Source organism: Monodon monoceros, unplaced genomic scaffold (assembly GCF_005190385.1).
Source record: "Monodon monoceros isolate NGI ecotype Baffin Bay Population unplaced genomic scaffold, NGI_Narwhal_1 Super_Scaffold_2, whole genome shotgun sequence".
NCBI classification, from domain to species: Eukaryota; Metazoa; Chordata; class Mammalia; order Artiodactyla; family Monodontidae; genus Monodon; species Monodon monoceros.
Genome location: NW_021703776.1, coordinates 100487797 through 100507109, shown reverse-complemented (window position 1 = coordinate 100507109; position 19313 = coordinate 100487797). Strand labels below are relative to the sequence as shown.

Sequence of the window (19313 nt, the reverse complement as noted above, 5' to 3'; positions counted from 1 at the left end):
TAGGAGGCAGAACTTCACTCCACTCTTGACTGACATACCTGCCTCTTTGGTAAACGGTATCCAAAAAATAACCCGGAAGTTAAACAGTTTCAGAGAAGAATTCTACCCTGTGGACAACCAACCTGACCTTGGGGTCTCCTGTGAATAAAGAGTGGGCAGGATGCACTCTGGCCAAAATGTGGACGTTTCTTCCCTTATTATGCTCTACTGACTAACATTTAAACAAAAACAGAACACTTCAGAACATAATAAAACAGGCCTCTCCTTTCAAAAAATATATATATACCTTTCAATAAAGTGAATAGTGTAATACAATAGATAGTCCACCAAAGTGCTAAGTTAATAAAACTGTACTTACTTAAAATTACAAATTAACCTTAAGGAACCACATATACGTCTTTTAAGTAGCTGAGACATGTATGACTGAATGAAGGCCTCTGCCAACCACCCAAGCTGAAACTCCAATGACTGCGACAAAGGACTGTATCAGAAGAGAATCAAAGGACTAGAAAGTTGGGAGGGTTTAGGTGACAGCTATGGCCGATAGCAATACTCAGCAGCCAGATGGCAACATAAATAAGTCCCCAGTAACCAGAGCAATCATCTAAAAGAAGACGGCAAGTAAATTCATATACTGTGAAAAACAGAATCAGAATGTTTAGAACAATTATAAGAAACACAATCCTTTATAAACCGAGGGTGGAGCTTTACTTACATGAAGGAATAATGAACTGTGGCTCAGTGTTGCCTGCGTAGCCAAGCTTGGTATACCTAAAAGCACAAAGTCATCAACACATGTTTAGATAATAATACTCTCCTCTATATCCCATTAATGTCTTTTATTATAAGCTCTCCAAGTCCTAAAATATCAAGACTGAAAATACACCCGTGAAATTAAAAAAAAAAAACAACCTCGTGATGACTAAGAATCAAATGCTAATTTCAGATAAGCAAGCAGTTACAAAAACAAAATATTATGCCTGTTTCTACTGGAAAAATTCATATATTAACACATGAATTACACTTGTGTATCCCTAATAATTTTAAGGTGCTTTTATATTCTTTTAATCTTTACAAAAATCCTACAAAGGAAGTAAATATTATCCCTGTTTTGCAGATGAGAAAACTGAGGCCCTGAGAAGTTCATTAAGCTGCCCAGAGCCAAACAGCTAGTGAACAGAAAAAGAAGCCAAATCTAAATATGCAGGCTCTAATTGCAGAGCTGCCTCTCAAAAAAATGTACTTACTTCCCAAACTTCATGAACTTTTGGGGGGGGTTAGGGAATTCCATAATTTTCTTAAAGTGTCATGGCACATGTCTAGAAGAGCTACTGCCAGGTACTGAGAGTATCCGACAGAAGCAGCTCTCTATCATCTCATTTCAGAACGAGCCCATCTTCTGTCAAGATACTCTTTATGATGGATTCCAAAAGTCTTAACTAAAATGAATGCCAAAATACTACCATCTGTTCCAAAAGCATTTGCTTATCTCCTAAATTAAAAAAAAAAAAAAAGTGGGGTGGGGACCACCCCCCGGAACCATCTGCTGGAAATGTGACCCTGGAAAGACTCCTGAGTACCCCCCTTCTCAGCAGGCCCTCTGTACCAAGCGGTCGGGTCGAGACAAGGAGCCATCATTCTGCAGTAATGCTCCCAAGGAATAAAAACACTTCCTAGCAGTGCTGAAAGCAACTTTATTAATTCATGCTATTTTACAAATTATTTCAAGATGCTTGATACTAAATTTTTTGATGTAATTAATACATTCCAAGTTCTAATAAATTAATTTTATGATTTTTAAATGTATTTTAACCGTATGTTAATTTTACTATTTTTGAACACACATTAAATAAATAAGGTTTAGGGAGACAAAAAAAAGCAAGTCGGGGCCACTTAAATCATGCCTTACTGCTCAGTCTCCAAGGAACTAAGGTCTTGGTGTCACAAGAGTTTGGGCAAGGCCAGGCCCTGAGACCCGTCAGGCCCAAGAAGGAGTTTATAAAAGGCAAGACCCATCTGAAGGCACTCCCAAGTTCTACCGAAGCACACAAACCAAGTGGACCCACAAGTCCTCGACTCCAGGGCTCGCCAGACCCAAAAGCAGAGTCGAAGCCAACCCAGAGCCCAGGGGAGGCAATATATACAGAACTTTAAGAATTCCGGATCATCTTCAACTGAACCATTTTTCTGGAAGTAAATTCCAAATAACAAATATAAACGAAGTGAATGACTGACCCAAGGCTAAAGAAGTCCAGAGAAGCTAACAAGCAGGCCAGAAATCACTAGAATCACTGCACTGCACCTAAGTCTGTGCTTTTAACAGGGGCCACTTCGCTCACCAGCCACACCACCCACCTCGTACTTAAAGAAGCCCACGCTCCCACACTGTTAGATTATAAATTGCAGGATGACCAGAACAGGGGCCTTCTTTTTTTTTTTTTTTTTTTGCGGTACGCGGGCCTCTCACTGTTGTGGCCTCTCCCGTTGTGGAGCACAGGCTCCGGACGCGCAGGCTCAGCAGCCATGGCTCACAGGCCCAGCCGCTCCGCGGCATGTGAGATCTTCCCGGACCGGGGCACGAACCCGTGTCCCCTGCATCGGCAGACGGGCCCTCAACCACTGCGCCACCAGGGAAGCCCCAGGGTCCTTCTTCTTGATTTTATCTCCACCCTGGCACAGTCCTGGCTGTGGCAGACACTCCATAAGTATCTGCTGAAAGAGTTCTTACCAGGTGTAAGAAAAGGCAATCACTGGCAAACTGCTGGGGAAGGAACCAGTGCTTGAAAGGGAGGGATGCTGACAGTCAGAAAAACAATTTGATGGGACAAGAAAAGATCAAAGACAATTGTCTAATACAACCTCTCACACTTGGTTTTGTCTAATAGGGTTATTTCAAAAAAAAAAAAAAAATACCTGAACCAAATATTAATACCACTGACCCTCTGAACAACACACGTTTGAACTGCACAGGCTCACTTATGTGTGGATTTTTTTCCAACAAATATACAAAAATATATGTGTACAAGATCGTGTGCAAGACTTACACTGAACTGGATAGCCTATCCTTACACAGGCACAAGGTTAGGTGATATATAATATAAAATTAATAAATGAATCAACTATATACTTCAATAAAAAAATAAAATGAAAAAATTAAATAAAATTAATAATGTGTTCATTTTCTTACTTTGCTTTCATAGAGTTACGTTATAGTACGCCTCCCTCTCTCTCTCTCTCTCTCTCTCCAGTACTTGGAGAACCTGCAGATCAGTCTATCATCACAGGTAAGTGGTGGTGTTTAAAATGCAACAATGTTTCCAAAACTGTATTATGAATATGACTGTAATACTGTTTACCATAAAAATTCTATAACAATTCATCCATCAGTGTATAGGTGGGCTACCGAGAAGCAGATGTATCAATTACACTAGGTTTCCATCATACTGCTGCCTCTTTGTTATTAATGCTTGAAATGCATTGTAAATAAATATGAATTCCTTTTTCACATTTTCTTTTCATTTTTGATGTCTAGTGTTAGTAACACATACAACATCTACAGTGTTTTGTATCATACTGATGTAGGTACTGACAGATGACTCATCTTGTAAACAGGTGATGTAAACTTATGGTACCAATAAATACAGTACAGTGCCATAAATGTATTTTCTCTTATGATTTTCTTTTCTCTAACTTACTTTAAGAATATAGCATATAATACATAAAACAAAATGTGTGTTAATCGACTGTTTATGTTGTCAGTAAGGTCAACAGCAGGCTATTAGTCGTTGTTTTGAGAGAGTCAAACGTTATACACGAATTTTCAACTGTGGGGCGGGGGGGGTTGGTGCCCCTAGCCCCACTGTTGTTCAAGGGTCAACTGTATAGAAAAATGCTAACCTTTATTAAAATTAGGCGCTAAGTATCATTCATGTCCGTCATATTACTTTTAGTATTTCTGAAAGGCAACAGAGTGTATTGCATTGGTTGTGACCATGCACTTTGGCACCAGGCTGCCAAAGTTCAAATCCCAGCTCTGTTATTTGCCAAATGTGTAACTATCTGTACCTCAGTTTCTCAGTCTGTTAAAAGGAGGATCATAATACAACCTACCCCCTAGGATTAGTGAGTTAATATATCAAAAAGATAAACAGAATGAGCACTACAACAGTGCTAGCTATATGTTTCAGTTATTTTTTACTATTATTTTTCTGTATCTTTGAAATCTTTCCTAATTTAAATTTTTGGGAAAAAATTTTAATTAATTAATTAATTTATTTATTTATTTACTTTTGGCTGAGTTGGGCCTTCGTTGCTTCACGCAGGCTTTCTCTAGTTGCAGCAAGCGGGGGCTACTCTTCGCTGCCGTACACAGACTTCTCATTGTGGTGGCTTCTCTTGTCGCCGAGCACGGGCTCTAGGCGCATGGGCTTCAGTAGTTGTGGCACATGGGCTCAGCAGTTGTAGCTCACAGGCTCTAGAGTGCAGGCTCAGTAGTTGTGCCGCACAGGCTTAGTTGCTCCGCAGCATATGGGATCTTCCCAGACCAGGGATCGAACCCATACCCCGTGCGCTGGCAGGCAGATTCTTAACCGCTGCGCCACCAGGGAAGTCCCTGAAAATTTTTTTTAAAAAAAGGACGTTCTGTGTCCCAAATCATATTACTCAGTCTTTCTGCCGTGCCCACTGTAAATACCACAAACTAATTTGTGAAGTGATGGAGATAAACTGCACCAGCAGTGAAACTAAAAGTACCACGTGTCCTTCAACAACCATGGCTCAACTCCATCCCAAGTTCTGTGCCCTGAAATCATAAACAATGGCCCACAGCAGCAAAAGGTCAGGCTGCAGAAATGCATGGGGCCCTTTTCAGGCCCACAGCTCTAAAATTCAACTACATACTGATGACGCCACTACCACATGCCACTTGGCATCAGTTGCTAGTGTTCAGATTCTGAAGTCACCATGTTCTGAGACAGCACAGCCTTCACAGGAGGGAGGCTTTCTGTCACAGAATCACATGAGTACCTTGCAGCAGTAACATTCGGCAAACAATGATCTTCATGACTGAGGCAAACTAACATTAAACTATATTAATATTTGTAGGTACTAACAACTAACTATGAGGTCTTCCCTTCCTTTGCTAGCAAAACTGAAACAATTAAAACCACTGGCGAAAGCACAAATTACTCAGATCACTTTATGGTAATTTAATGTCTTTGAATCTTCCTGTGCTATTTTTTATATAGCATCAAATACACTTGAGGTTTTCTCACTTTGAATAATCACAACGTAAGGAACATGTAACAATATTTTTTAAGAGACATTCAAATTTTAAATTTTAACAAAATCTTCATCAATACAGTTTCATATACAACTTCAACAAGACCCTATTAAACAGAACACTGTAAATATAACTAACAAGTGTTCCTCCTAAAATTCTCTCCTAGGAGGACAACCCAGTGCTAGATTGGCACACCTCATTAGAGATGATCTTACAATGGTGCAACTATACAAAGAACACAACCAAAAAGAAATCAACAAGTAAAACACAACTCTTAAACAGGTAAAGTGTTCAAGACACCATTTATGCAAACAAAGAAACATTCCAACCAGTTTACTAGCTAGAAATTATGTAGCAGGCATATATGAGGACACTGAGAGAGGGAGAGGAGGGGAAACACGGCCCTTGTCTTCAAAATGTTCCCCCAAATGTTCACCTGTTAGACTCACAAACACAGAAAACAAACTTATGATGACCAAAGGGGAAAGAAAGAGCGGGGAGGCAGAAATTAGGAGCTTGGGATTAGCAAATACGAACTACTATATATAAAACAGATAAACAACAAGGTCCTACTGTATAGCACAGAGAACTATATTCAATATCTTGTAATAATCTATAATGAAAAAGAATATATACATGTATAACTGAATCACTTTGCCATACACCAGAAACTAACACAACATTGTAAATCAACTATACTTCAATTTTAAAAAAAGAAAAATGTAATGTAAAAATAAATAAATGAAAGCCATACAATAAATGATGTGAATTATACTTTTTTTAAAATGGTCACCTGTTAGAAACATGATTTCAGATTGAGTTTTTCACAGTAGCATGGCCCACATTATCTGGCAGGTGAGTTTAAGATCATCTGGGTAGGCATCTAGAAAGAATGTACCAAGCCTGACTGATCAGATCACCTGGGAAGCTTCTGAAAATACACATTCCCAGGGCCTGTCCCAGAATCACAGAGAAGGAGCCTGGGCATCCGTATTTTAAACATCCCCTGCCCCTCCCCTGCCATGGTTCTGATGATCAACCAGCCCAGGAATCACTGACTAAACTGTACCACATGCGATCACCTGTGAACTTTTAGGTAACGCTAAAATTAGCGTTTTAGGGAAGCTCCCCTAAAACGGGAGCTCCCCTAAAACGGGAAGCTCCCCATCCTCACGCTCACGTTCTAACAAAACCATCTACACCTACCACATTAGCAGATAAAATGTACCTGTAATGTTGAAGTTTAATACTGGCTAGAGGCTCAGAAGAAAGGACTCAGATGTACCGAGTCTGTCTTATTTAGAATACTGTCTGTTTAAGTATTCTATGGGAAAAAAAATGTAGGAAATGCTTTTCAATGCAAACTATTTATGTAATTAGGGTGTGATGCAAACAATCTAGTAGTGGAAAAAAAAAAAAGGCTCAAAACAGAAATAGTTAATCCTTAGGAAGACATAATGGGCGGGGGGGGGGGGATCTCTCAAACCAAAAGACCATGAAAAACTAGAAGCATTCCTATTGAAGACAGAATGAAGCCAAGGAGACCCACCACCATAACTCTCATTTAACATTGTTTTGGAAGAACCAGATAATACAAATCACAAAGAACTAAATAAAAGGAATAGTACTGGGAAAGAGGAGGCAAAATTTATTTGTAAATCATAATTACAGACCTGGAATATCAAAGGGAATTAAGTGAAAAACTAAAAGCAATAGAGAATTCAGCAAGATGGCCAGTTACTCAATGAAGAGACAAAAATCAGCAACTTTCCTACCAGTAACAAGTGAGACTATACACTGGATGAAAAGATCCCATTCACAATGCCAACAACACAGAAAAATATTACCCTTGAGAATAAACCATATGATGTGAAGAACTCTCCATATACAAGGAGACAAACAGAAACACACCTTATTCATACAGGAGGAGTCAAGAGTCTTAAAAGAAACATCACATATCACTAAATTCACCTATAAATTTAATGCAAAAGCATTCAAAACCTGGGCCAATACTGAAGAAGGTGGTAGTAAATTATACATGGGTGTTATTAAAAGGCTGAAGTGTCATTACAAAGAGAAGTTTCACATTACCTATCAACATTATAAATGCATATACCATATTATCCAAATAGTTTTAAATGCATACACCCTACTGTCCAAATAGCACATTTCTAGGTATTTACCCCACAGAAGCACTTTTACATGTATGAAAAGATATGCACAAAAAATGTTCTGTACAGCATTATAACAGCAAAACAACGAAAAAACTGTAAACACTCAAATGCCATAAACAGAGGATAAACTATATTGCAATCATTCAATAAAATGCAACACAACCAACAAAAATGAAGCAGACTTATGTTACTGGCCATATATATATATAATTTGAAAACAGTTTTGCTAAAAAACCAATGGGTCAACAATGAAACCAAAGAGGAAATTAAAAGATACCTTGAGAAAAATGCCAGTAAAAACACAATATTACACAATCTATGGGATGCAGCAAAAGCAGTTCCCAAAGGGAAGTTCATAGTAAAAATAGTTGCAAAACAGTATATTTTCATATTGTGAGGGAGTTAATGGGGCCCACAGTGCTGGGTTCAAAGCACAGCACTAGCTCTGTGACTTTAATCCCTCCTATTTTAGTTGCTTCATTGGTACAAGGTGAGTAATAACAATCCCTACTTCAATGTTAAACATTACCATTTCTGGAAAATACCTCCTAATTCAAAAAGTAAAAGGATCTCACAGTCAATAATTTTATTTTACTACTGAATGTTATCTGATGTGTAGTCATGATCTGTATTTCTTCCATGAATTGTCCTTGATAATTTTTCTACTAGACTTTTGGATCTTATCAATTTGTGTAAACTCTTACATTCTGAGGATATTAATGCTTGCTCATATATATTACTAATTTTTCTGAGTTTGTTGTTTACCTTCAGTTATACATTTTCTGAAATATAATTGTTTAGGGGCTTCCCTGGTGGCGTAGTGATTGAAAGTCTGCCTGCCGATGCAGGGGACACGGGTTCATGCCCCGGTCCGGGAAGATCCCACATGCCGCGGGGCGGCTAGGCCCGTGAGCCATGGCCGCTGAGCCTGCGCGTCCGGAGCCTGTGCTCCACAATGGGAGAGGCCACAACAGTGAGAGGCCTGCGTACCACAAAAAAAAAAATATATATATATATATGTGTGTATATATATATATATATATATATATATATATATATATATATAAAATTGTTTCAACAATTTAGGTGATCAAATCTGCCAGTTATTTTCCTGAATAATTTCCTTTGCAGTTTCTACCTTGAAAGTCTCTCCCTTCACTAAAATTCTGTATCGTTTCTCTTCCAGTTCTGTGTACATCTGATATACCTGATACATGAAGAGACACATCAATCAGATTTTCCCAAACATGTGTACATAAGGAATTAAGATCAACAACTTTTATATTAAAAGGCTTTGATTTTTTGTTTGTTTATTTGAACACCACCTTCCCAAAGGACAGCCAGCATGGTGGGGTCAAGCATCATTCTCAAAAATACATTAACTAAGCTTACAGACTGCCAGCCATATTCTCAAACTCAGTGCTACCTTCCACACATCCCCTGACCTGAGACCTTTTCTCATACGGAAATCAGGACAGACAGAAGATACGGAAACAGATCAATAGCTGCATAAAGCAAGACCAAGAGTTACAACTCTGCCTGTTAACCAAATATGTTCTCATAGTTCAAACTTCCAAACACTCTAAAAAGGTACCTATAAAAAGTCTCACTCTCACTCCTACACCCATCTACCGCATTTCGCCTTCCATCCTATTCTCATGTAACCTCCAATGTCTCTTTCTGTAAATAAAGTATATCCTTATTTGCCCCAAACATTTTAAAAGGTCCTTGTGCAAAACTTCTTTCGCTCCTCTTGTTAAAGGCCCCTCTGCCCACAGCAGTAACTGCCTGCAGTGAGGAGGATTAATCTGACTACCGTCAACTCAACATACTTATATATATCCCGCCTACAACCATGTGTCTAGAGCAGAAGGTGACAATGTAAGCTCGATTAATTTATGTTTGAAAGTGGAAATGTCACATTTTAAAACAGTGTTTTTGAAACTGTATCCTGCAGGGAGGTTTTTTTGATTGAGACCTCTTATGAGGTCCAGTCTCAAACGCCCAACTTCAACCAGAATAGCTCTACCCCCTCCTAAGATGTTTTCAGTTTTTAAAAAAGTGACTACACTGACTCAGAATATGATTTTTTTTTTTTTTTTTGCAGTACGCGGGCCTCTCACTGCTGTGGCCTCTCCCGTTGCGGAGCACAGGCTCCGGACGCACAGGCTCAGCAGCCATGGCTCACGGGCCTAGCCGCCACGCGGCATGTGGGATCTTCCCGGACCGGGGCACGAACCCGTGTCCCCTGCATCGGCAGGCAGACTCTCAGCCACTGCGCCACCAGGGAAGCCCCAGAATATGATTTTGATAAAACTAAAATCGCTCCCGGATCCTAATGATAGAGTTCTAAATAATATACGCTCCCCACACTGTACACTGTATATTAACATATGATCAAGTTCTTCAAACGTTTCTTGGATTGTCTGTCATACAGAAAAGGGTAGTCTTTGTTTATAGGACACAGTTAAACATGTAAGTTCAAATTTATTAATTATTTTATCTAAATCCAATATCCTTTCTTTTCTTTTTCTCTATTTGATCTGTAAATTTTACATTACCCTATATACCTGTCCATTTCTTCTTCTACAGCAGCATTCTTTGCCCTATGGCTAGTAAATATAAGATCATGATGTGTGGCCTCTTTGTGGGTTTGGCGCATTATGAAGTGAACTCTGACTTCCAAGGGAAAACGGTGGACTAAACATGATCTAATTTCACTCTGTCCCGAAGCCCCACTAAAACCAAAGCAAAATGATTTTTTTAAGATATATAAACCACAACAATAGGGAGAAAAGAAGAGGAGGTAACAGCAAAATTCTGGCCCTGGATAGCAGAGGACCAGTAGTAAGTGGCTTTGGAGGTATATAAAATCCAGCAGTGGGCAAAGCTGAGAACCAGCCCAACACACCCCGGATCCTGAAAAGCCCCAGAATGGGTGGCTGCACAGGCACCTGTGGAACCAGGACTGAAGGGCCCAAAACACGAAGCTGAGGTGATACTGCTCCCTCCCGCCCCACACCTCGGGGTGACCACCCTTCCCTGACCCCCGCATTCCCACAAGCAGACTCTAGAGAGTGTAAAGCCAAGGGCCTTTGGACTCCCAAGTCACCTGGCCTGGGCGAGTCCGGGAACCATTCTGAAAAGAAAGGGGTTACCTGACTGAATACAGAAAAACGTTGACGGCTCAGAGGCCCTCTCCCACGCCCTTCTCTGCCCCCAACTCAGCTCTCACACACACCACAAGCACCCAGACCCCACCCTCCAAGCAGATGATCAGAAGTATATCCTCTGGGAAAAATGACCAGCTCAAGAGGAAAGAGCCAAAGGCCGTAAGACCAGGAGATTTCCCAACAAACAACCCACCTATATCACCCCTGGTGAAGTTCAGAATCACACGCAGGCACTCAATAAGGCAGCAGTAACTTTCACAAAGCAAGAAGAAATAAACAAGAAACACACTAGTGATAGGATCACTTAACACACCATTCTCAGTTAAAGAGTAAGTGGACAAAAAAACTGGAAGACCTAAATAACATCATTAATAAGATAGCTCATACAGATATACACTGAACTCCTATCATACCAATAGGGAATATTCCTCTTTCCAAGTACATACAGAACATTCACAGAATTGACCATATCTTAGACACAGTGAAGTCTAAAGAATAGAATATAAACAACACTCTGACCATAATGTAATAAAACTAGAATTAAAAACAAAAAGGCCCTTTTACCTGAAATTTTTAAAACATACTAGTATAGAAATATTGAGTTAAGAGGGAAATTCAAAAGAAAAATACAGAAATGTCTTGAAAACGATAATGAGAAACTACACCCAAATCCCTGTACGTAAGGAATACATGTAGTTAAAGACATAACAGCCAAAATTAAATACTTTTTCAATATAAAGGGAAAATTAAAATGAATTTAATATCCAACTCAAAAACAACAAAAAAAAAGGAAGGCAGAAGAAAGAAATAAAAGTAGAAATAAATCAAAAAACAGAAAAATAGGGCTTCCCTGGTGGCGCAGTGGTTGAGAGTCCGCCTGCCGAAGCAGGGGACATGGGTTCGTGCCCTGGTCCGGGAAGATCCACATGCCGCGGAGCGGCTGGGCCCGTGAGCCATGGCCGCTGAGCCTGCGCGTCCGGAGCCTGTGCTCCGCAACGGGAGAGGCCACAACAGTGAGAGGCCACAACAGTGAGAGGCCTGTGTACCACAAAAAAAAAAAAAAAAGAAAAAGAAAAATAACAGAACTAATAAATAAACCCCAAAGCTTATCTTTTAAAAAAAAAAGATCCACAAAATAGGCACATCATTAGGTAAGCCATGAAGAAAAAAGGATGAAAACAAAATAAATTTGAGCAACAAAGGGAAAAATAGCCATAAAAACAAAGATTTTTTAAAATCATGAGACTAGTACATACATAAATTTGAAAAATCTAGATGAAATAGAATTCTTCTTTAGACAAATACAACATACCAAAATTGATTCCACTCGAGGTAGGAAGTCTAACCAGCCTTAGAAGAAATGTAAAGGGCAGCAGGACTCTCCTCTCAAGAAAGCACTAAGCTCAGACAGTTTCACTGGGGAATTCTACCAGGACTTTAAAACTCGGATAATCCCAAAATTACTTAAACTATTCCAGAGCACAGAAAAAGAAAGAAAACTTCTTAATTTGTTTTATGAAGAGAGTGTAACACTGATCCCGAAATCTGACAAAGAATGCACCAGAAAACTAAACTATAATTCATACTAATACTGACATGAAAATCTAAATAAAATATTAACAGAATCTACCTACACATCAAAAAATAATGCAGCACGATCAAGTGGGGATTATTACAGAATGGAAGAGTGGTTCAATATTAGGAAATCCACCATATTAACTGGCTAAGGAAGAAAACCACATGTTCCATTTATTATAAAGAAATCATACAACATGCAACACTCATTCATGTTATAACATTCCAAAATATAGCAGTTGACAAATACTTTCTTAACATATTTGTATAACTTTCTTAACATATATTTGTATACGTGTGTAAGTATGTACATACACACAGCAGCCCAAAAGCCAGCATCTTACTTATTTTGGAAACACCAGAAACTATTCCACTAAAGTAAGGAACAAAAGGATAATGCCCACTAACTCCACTCCTATTTAACATTATTTGGAGGCAATGGCCACTGCAGTATGTCAAAATAAAGAAAAGAAAAGGCAATCAGAGCTCCTAAAAACAGAAAGGAAAAGGGAAAGCAATCTCTATTTGCCAATGACAAAATTCTGTATCTGGAAAACCCTAAAAGATCAAGGGAAAAATTCATACAAACAGTAAGAGCATTTTGTAAAGTAGCAGATTATAAAATTAACACAAATACAGTTTATGCTGAACACCTGCCTTCCTTCTGGGACTCTGGAATTCTGGTCTGTGCTAGGCAGGAGGTGCCATGACCAGCCCCCAGTAAAAACTCTGGGCACTGAGAAAGGATTCCGGATGCTTGCTCCTGGTTTCCTCCAGACTCTGCCCCATGTGCCTTTTCCCTTGGCTGTTCTTGCTTTTACCTTTCCACTATCATCCTGTGCTTGTTCCTAGCAAATCAATGAACCTGCGGGTGGTCTGTGGGACCCTCACCACACCCCAACCCAGAAAGAGCTTCTAAAAATAAAGAAGCAAAAGACTTAAAAACCCACAGAAAAACTGGCTAGAGAAACGAAGAGACAGAAAACAGAAACACAAATGCCTCTTAACCATACGAAAAGATGCTCATCTTCCCACATAATAATATAAGAAATTCAAATTAAAACGACAATAAGATATCATTTCCTACCTTCTAGATCGGTAAAAAAAAATTTTACTTTGGCAATTACTCTGCTGGTGAGTCTGTAAGAAGCCGTAGGCACTCTCACACGTTGCTGGTGAAGACACACATTACTGAGTGGGATTTGACACTGTCTAGCAAAATTACACATGCACTTACCCTTTGACCCAGAAATCCCACTTCTAGAAACCTATCTCAGAGATGCTCCAGCAAAAAATGCAAAAAGACAAATGCACTGCACTGGCTACGTTGCAGTCTTTTGATAATAACAAAATGCTCAAAAAATGACGGGGACATGTCTGAAAAACTCCAGAAACAGCCTGAATGGGCTTCTGCTGGACAATTTAAGCATCAAAACAAATAATGGCAATAAGAAATAATAATCTATTGAATACAGTAAGAATGACATAAATAACTCTTTGAACAAGATAATAACCCATACAGACGATAAATAAATAAATGGGAGCCACAGAAAAGTGCATCCTTATAGTAAAATGTTAACTAATAAATGTACAAAATACTGAAGTTTAAAAAAAAAAACCACAGTATTGCAACCATCACTGTAATAATCCATTAGAAGAAGAATCACCACCAATGGATGCTAAAACTAATGGCTGAAAGTTTAAGGAAGAACAGGGCATTTGCATAATCTCATAATATCTCTCCACAAATGACATTAATTACAAAGGGGAAAACAGTAACCGTACAATGAAGAAATCTAGTCGACACCACCGTATCCAAATAATCCAAATGAATGTCATCAACTGTCTTCAGCCTTCTGACGGGATGAGTAAGTTCTGGGGAGCTAATGGGCAATACAGTGATTGTAGTTCATAATACTGTTTTATACTTGAAAGTTGCCAAAACAAGTGCATCTTAAATATTCTCCCCACAAAAAAAAAAAAAAAAGGTAATTACGTGACGGGATGGAGGTGTTAGTATCATAATGTGATAATCATTTTGCAATATATAAATGTACCAAATCAACACGATGTAACCTTAAACTTATGCAATGTTGTGTGTCAAGTACACCTCAATAAAGCTGGAGGGGAAAAGCCTTCTGATGTGATGCACTGAGAAGCTTTGACATCACTTCTGTGGTACTCCTGACAAAAACACACACCCTGTACCTGTCAGAAAGAAACACCAGACAAGCCTAAATTGAGGAACATGATCCATAACAACTGACTGTCAAAAATGTCGCTGTCCTGAAAGACAGAAAAAGGCTAAGGAACTGGTCCAGTGAAACGAGACTAAAAAGACATGATGACAGGCAAACACAGTGTACGGTGCCGGATGAGGGCAGAGAGCTGCGCGTCCAGAGACATAATGGGACCATTCATGGGATCCAGACTTAGTAGACAACTCTACTGCATAAATGTTAAATTTTCTGATTTTGATCACTGGTCTGTGACTATATGAGAGAAGGTCTTTGTTTTCATAAAGGATACACTGACGTATCTTGGTATAAAACAGCACGATGTCTGCGACTTACAAACAGTTCAGAAAAATAATAACGTGTATAGTATATAGAGAACAATAAAGCAAATGTTAATAGTTGGTAAACTGGATAGAGAATATACAGCCGGCTTTTCGGTACTCTTACTGCAGCTTTTCAGATCTGACATTTTTCAAAGTAAGTTTAAAATATAAAAATCTTCAAAACTACGAAAAGTTCAGTTAAGAGAAGTAACACTAGTTTTTGTGGGATATTCTCTGAACACTAAGCAGCCTAGTAATTCACTTAAGTAAATGAAACTTCATCTCCGGAGCAGGCAGAGCCGTGGTCAGCATTATCGTGGCTCACCTGTGCTCACTGAACTGGTCGCAGGGCTCATTAGAGGAGGCCAGGCTCCCAGGATGAAATTGATTTGCAATTAAAAAATACTGTTTGGTACACTGTCTACTCAATCGTTAAGGTCCACTATGTATAATTCAGTGTGAATTTTTCTGTTAGAATTTAGTACTAGGAAAAGTTTTTTCACCTGAGAAACAGGTATTTCTCTTCCCTCCCGATGACAGGAATTACATAACTGATGATGACCCTCTTATAATTTTCTCAGACAGGAAAACTAAGGCCAAATGTGAGGCCGGTCGGCTGCACCACTGGTCTACAGTTTAGGGTGATGCTCCAGGCCCATTCTTTTCCTTGGTCCTAGTTATTTTTAATCTGCATTTTACCCCTTTTTATTGTATTCTGAGGTAAAAGTCAATCCAAAAACCACTTAGCTCTATGGGAAATATAAGAGCTACTAACAAGCTTAAATAAATTTAGGCTCTTCCACGCTGCTCCATCTGGCCACACACTGGACACTGGAAATTTATAATTAACCACTGTTGTTTCCACAACAGAACATGTCCATGTGAAACCCACTGGGAAGATTCCCGGCCACTGTTTCTAAGTCCTGACACCAAAGCCTACGACGGCCTGAAGACGATAACATAACTGGGCCATAAAACAAAGAGATTCTGAAGCTACATCTCCAAGTGAGATACCACCTACCTCAAAAGGTCAAAACTGAGCACCACATTTTAGATGTTTACAGCAAGAGTGATGAGTAAGGTCCCCAGCTTACTATTAGAAGAGGTATGACAAACCCTGTGGGTACATGTTATTGCTTCTGCCAAGAAATGCTTTGCATTTCAATAGTTTTACAAGACCAAAACCACAAAAACAAAAAATCTCACGTGCAAATGTGAGAAGGAGAAATTCTTTTACCTGCTTCCTGCACTCTTGACACAAACAGACCTCAGGTGGGTGTGGGGTGAACACCAGTTCCTGGGAGGAGGGGTTGAATAAGGAAGCCAGCAACTGGGCGGGGGGTTAATATCAATACTGGTTTGGGCTTGGGTTTTGGATAGCAAAACAACTTCTAAAATAAAGAGCCCCGGAACTTCTGGTACAATGTGTATTTCAAAAAGGAAAATTAGTACAAGCGAAGAGGCAGTTTTTTTCCAGCCTGTAACCACCACCGGTGGCTTCAGCAGCAAAAGGAAAGAACGATCCGTAGGAGACGGACTGAAGCAAATTAAAGAAGACACCCCTACAAGGTTGTCAAGGAAACTAAACCACGTGCATTTCTCTACAGAAAAGAATCAAGGCTGAGGCGAACATACCATGGAATATTTTGTGGAGAAAATGATTAAAACCCCATCTTGAAAGATCTTTAAGAGGCTAAATTTACTTCCGGACTACTTTATTAGGTACTTCACCTACACTGCAAGCAGGCAAGCTTGAATTTCTAGACCACCAGCTAGACGGATTCGGTGAGCACCTTCCTAAAACCAGCGAAGCGGGGGCCACTGAAAGAAAGTACAGGAAATTTCCTAAGGTCTCTTTTGCATATCCCAACATCATCAAAAGAAGCAATCACACCCCAAAAGTAATGCGAAATAAAAACTATACCACAAACAGGCTTCCCCAAATTTAGACTTTCTGTTTTTCAAAATGGAGTCTTTTTTTCTTTTTTTTTTAAGTGAAAAGGCAACTCTATGCAAACTAAAGCAAGAGCTTAGCCCGAGAGAACCATTCACTCCTGGAAGAGAGCAGAGTAGGCTGCAAAAAAAGGTGTCAACTTGGGAGATGAATATAAAAACCTCCACAAGTAAGTGAGAATCATGAGCAAGGAGAAATGGCATGCGTTTGGGAACCCAAAACGAGGGTCCCTTTTAAGAACGTGAAAAGGTAGGGGCACTGTCAGACAGGCAGAAGGCAAGTGACGACAGCGGGGTCTGCAGCCGCCTGCCTGAAACCTGGCATCCCGGGAGGCCCCGGCCGAGCGCAGAGAGAGGAGGCGGGAGGCGAGGCGAGCCGGTCCGACTCCTCCCCTCGGTCCTCTTCGCATCAAGGGGAGCGAGCTCCGCGCGTGGTCCTCGCGGGCGTGGAGGAGAGGAGCGGGGCGCGGAGACGGGCCGGCCCCCCGAACCTGCCCAGCTGTAGGCCGAGACCCGGGCCCCGGGCGGAGTGCCTCCAGGTGAGAGAGGGGGCGGGCCGCGGGCAGGTGCTCGGCGCCGGGGCTAGAGCGGGGCCGCGCTGGAGCGGGGTGGGCGCCCGCAGCTCTTACCCGGTGCCGCAGTCCACCACGCAGGGAGGCAGGGAGCCCGCCATGCTCGGCACGCGCGCCGCTCCGTCCACGCTGGCTGCCCGGGAGGGCCCGCCGCTGTCCGCTCGCCGCGCTAACGCCGCGCCGCCCGCTCCCGGGAGCCTCTGCAGCGCCTCTGCCGGGAGCCCGGATGCTCTCCTCAGACCACGTGACGCCTCTCCTGACTGACCAATCACGGCGCGGGCACGCCCCGTTTCCCAGTCCCCGTCCCCTGTCCGCCATCTTTAGTGCTGGCGGCGGAGCCTCGTTGCCCATACGTCCAACCTTGCTGCTGGAGAGCCTGCGGGCTATTTTTAACTGACTTACGGTGAAGGTGACCCCGTTTCCGAAGGCTGACTCCTTCTCATCCTTTAAGTCTCCGCCTAAATGTCACCTTCTTAGATTAGTTGTCTGTGATCACCCACTAGGTGCCCTCCCTGCACCTTACTGTCTTATCTCAACAACCTATTGCTTTCATTCACAACATTTGGAGCAAATTTATATTTTTATTTGTAGTGTGTCCTCCCATTGGAATATAAACTCCGCTAGGATAGGGCTCCTGAATATCTTACCATTGATCACCGGATGCTTAGCACAGTATTTGGTGCATTCATGGGAGGCACCCAAATGTTTTTTGAATGAATAAAGAAAAAAATTGCCGTTAGAATTCTTATACCTACCAGAACACTGCATGCCTTCCTCTGTAAAAGAAAAACCTATAAAACAAACGCATGGTCAGCCTTTAGGAATGAATGACCTTAGATTGGGTTAACACTACCCCAAGATCACTGTGGAAAATGTTTTCAAGTATCAAAGATAGGATGATGTCCAAAAGTTCTTACTGGAACCCTGGGATCAAAGTAAGCAACCACTTACCGACTATGTTATAAAGGTACTGAAAGTCCCACTTCCTTCCTCCTCCTTCCCTGTAATAAATTCCTGACATTATTTTTTAGGAGCTTTCTGGAGACATAGTTCCATGTAGTTTAACTGGTATTAAAAGCACATGGTTTTTTTTCTTGTTTTTTGGTTTTTTGGAGGGTCTTGCCAGACGGCTTGTGGGATCTTAGTTCCCCCGACCAGGGATGGAACCCATGTCCCCTGCAGTGGAAGTGTGGAGTCCTACCACTGGACCAGCAGCTTTTAAGTCCCTTAAAAGCACTTTTAAACTGCTTTTTCCCTAGGAAAAGTAGTAGATTAGTTGGTCATGCTAGGTAACCCATGATCATTCCTTTTTTTTTTTTTTTAACCTATTCAGTTCAAATAAGAGCCAGATCTAGAAATTTTTAAAGGGAACTAGAAAGAAAAGTAGAAGGTGTGAGGAAAAGGAAAGGTCAGGAGTGTGGAGGAATCCCAGTATAGGACCCAGAGGCTGGGGGCAAAGGCTCACTCCTTTGTATCTTGCCAAAGCCCTGCCCAGCTCCACTTTTCCATGGCCGTCATCAGAATGTTGTAAACTCTAGACTGCAGACTGTCAGCACTGCCACGTCTTTCATTCGCTTAATACATATTTATCAAGTGCCTACTATGAGACAGGCCTTGTATTAGATTGGGTATGAAACAGTAAGTGGGACATTTACAGTCTGTGCCCCCAGGACTTTAGAGTCTAGTGAGAGATAGCAACAGTAAACAGGCAGTTGCAATACAGTGTAATCCCAGTTGGCGCAAGTCCAGGGTGCCCAGAAAGCCATTAACAGGGCACCTAAACCTGTCTGGGGAGTCAATGAAATCTTCTCAAAGCAATGGTGTCTAAGCTGAAAGCCAGAAGGTGGGTGGAGAATAGCTTGATGGTGGAGAGGGTGGGGTGGGAGAATGTTTCTGGGATGGGAAACACATACAAAGGCCTGGAGGACCTCAAGACTCATATGGGCCCATCCCCTTCACCAGGGAAGAAGCCTTAATGGAATTTGGAACTGGCTCGTAATAAAGGATGTGCCTTTTTGGGGAGTG

General features: G+C 40.9%; 1 protein-coding gene across 7 annotated transcripts in view; it reads right to left on the bottom strand.

Moving 5' to 3' along the window:
- ACTR3B (actin related protein 3B) overlaps positions 1-17519 on the bottom strand; it is a 146755-nt gene extending 129236 nt beyond the window's left edge. For 3 of the 7 annotated variants that reach the window (XM_029233893.1, XM_029233895.1, XM_029233904.1), the window contains exons 1-2: positions 17346-17513; positions 716-771 (exon numbers count right to left, since the gene is read on the bottom strand). In XM_029233893.1, coding sequence (XP_029089726.1) covers positions 716-771; positions 17346-17389 — 100 coding nt within the window. In that variant the 5' untranslated portion in view covers positions 17390-17513. Of the gene's footprint in view, positions 1-715; positions 772-17345 lie in introns of all 7 variants that reach the window. The other 4 variants (XM_029233900.1, XM_029233901.1, XM_029233906.1 and 1 more) reach the window with 2 other exon arrangements.
- Positions 17520-19313: the final 1794 nt, after the last annotated feature.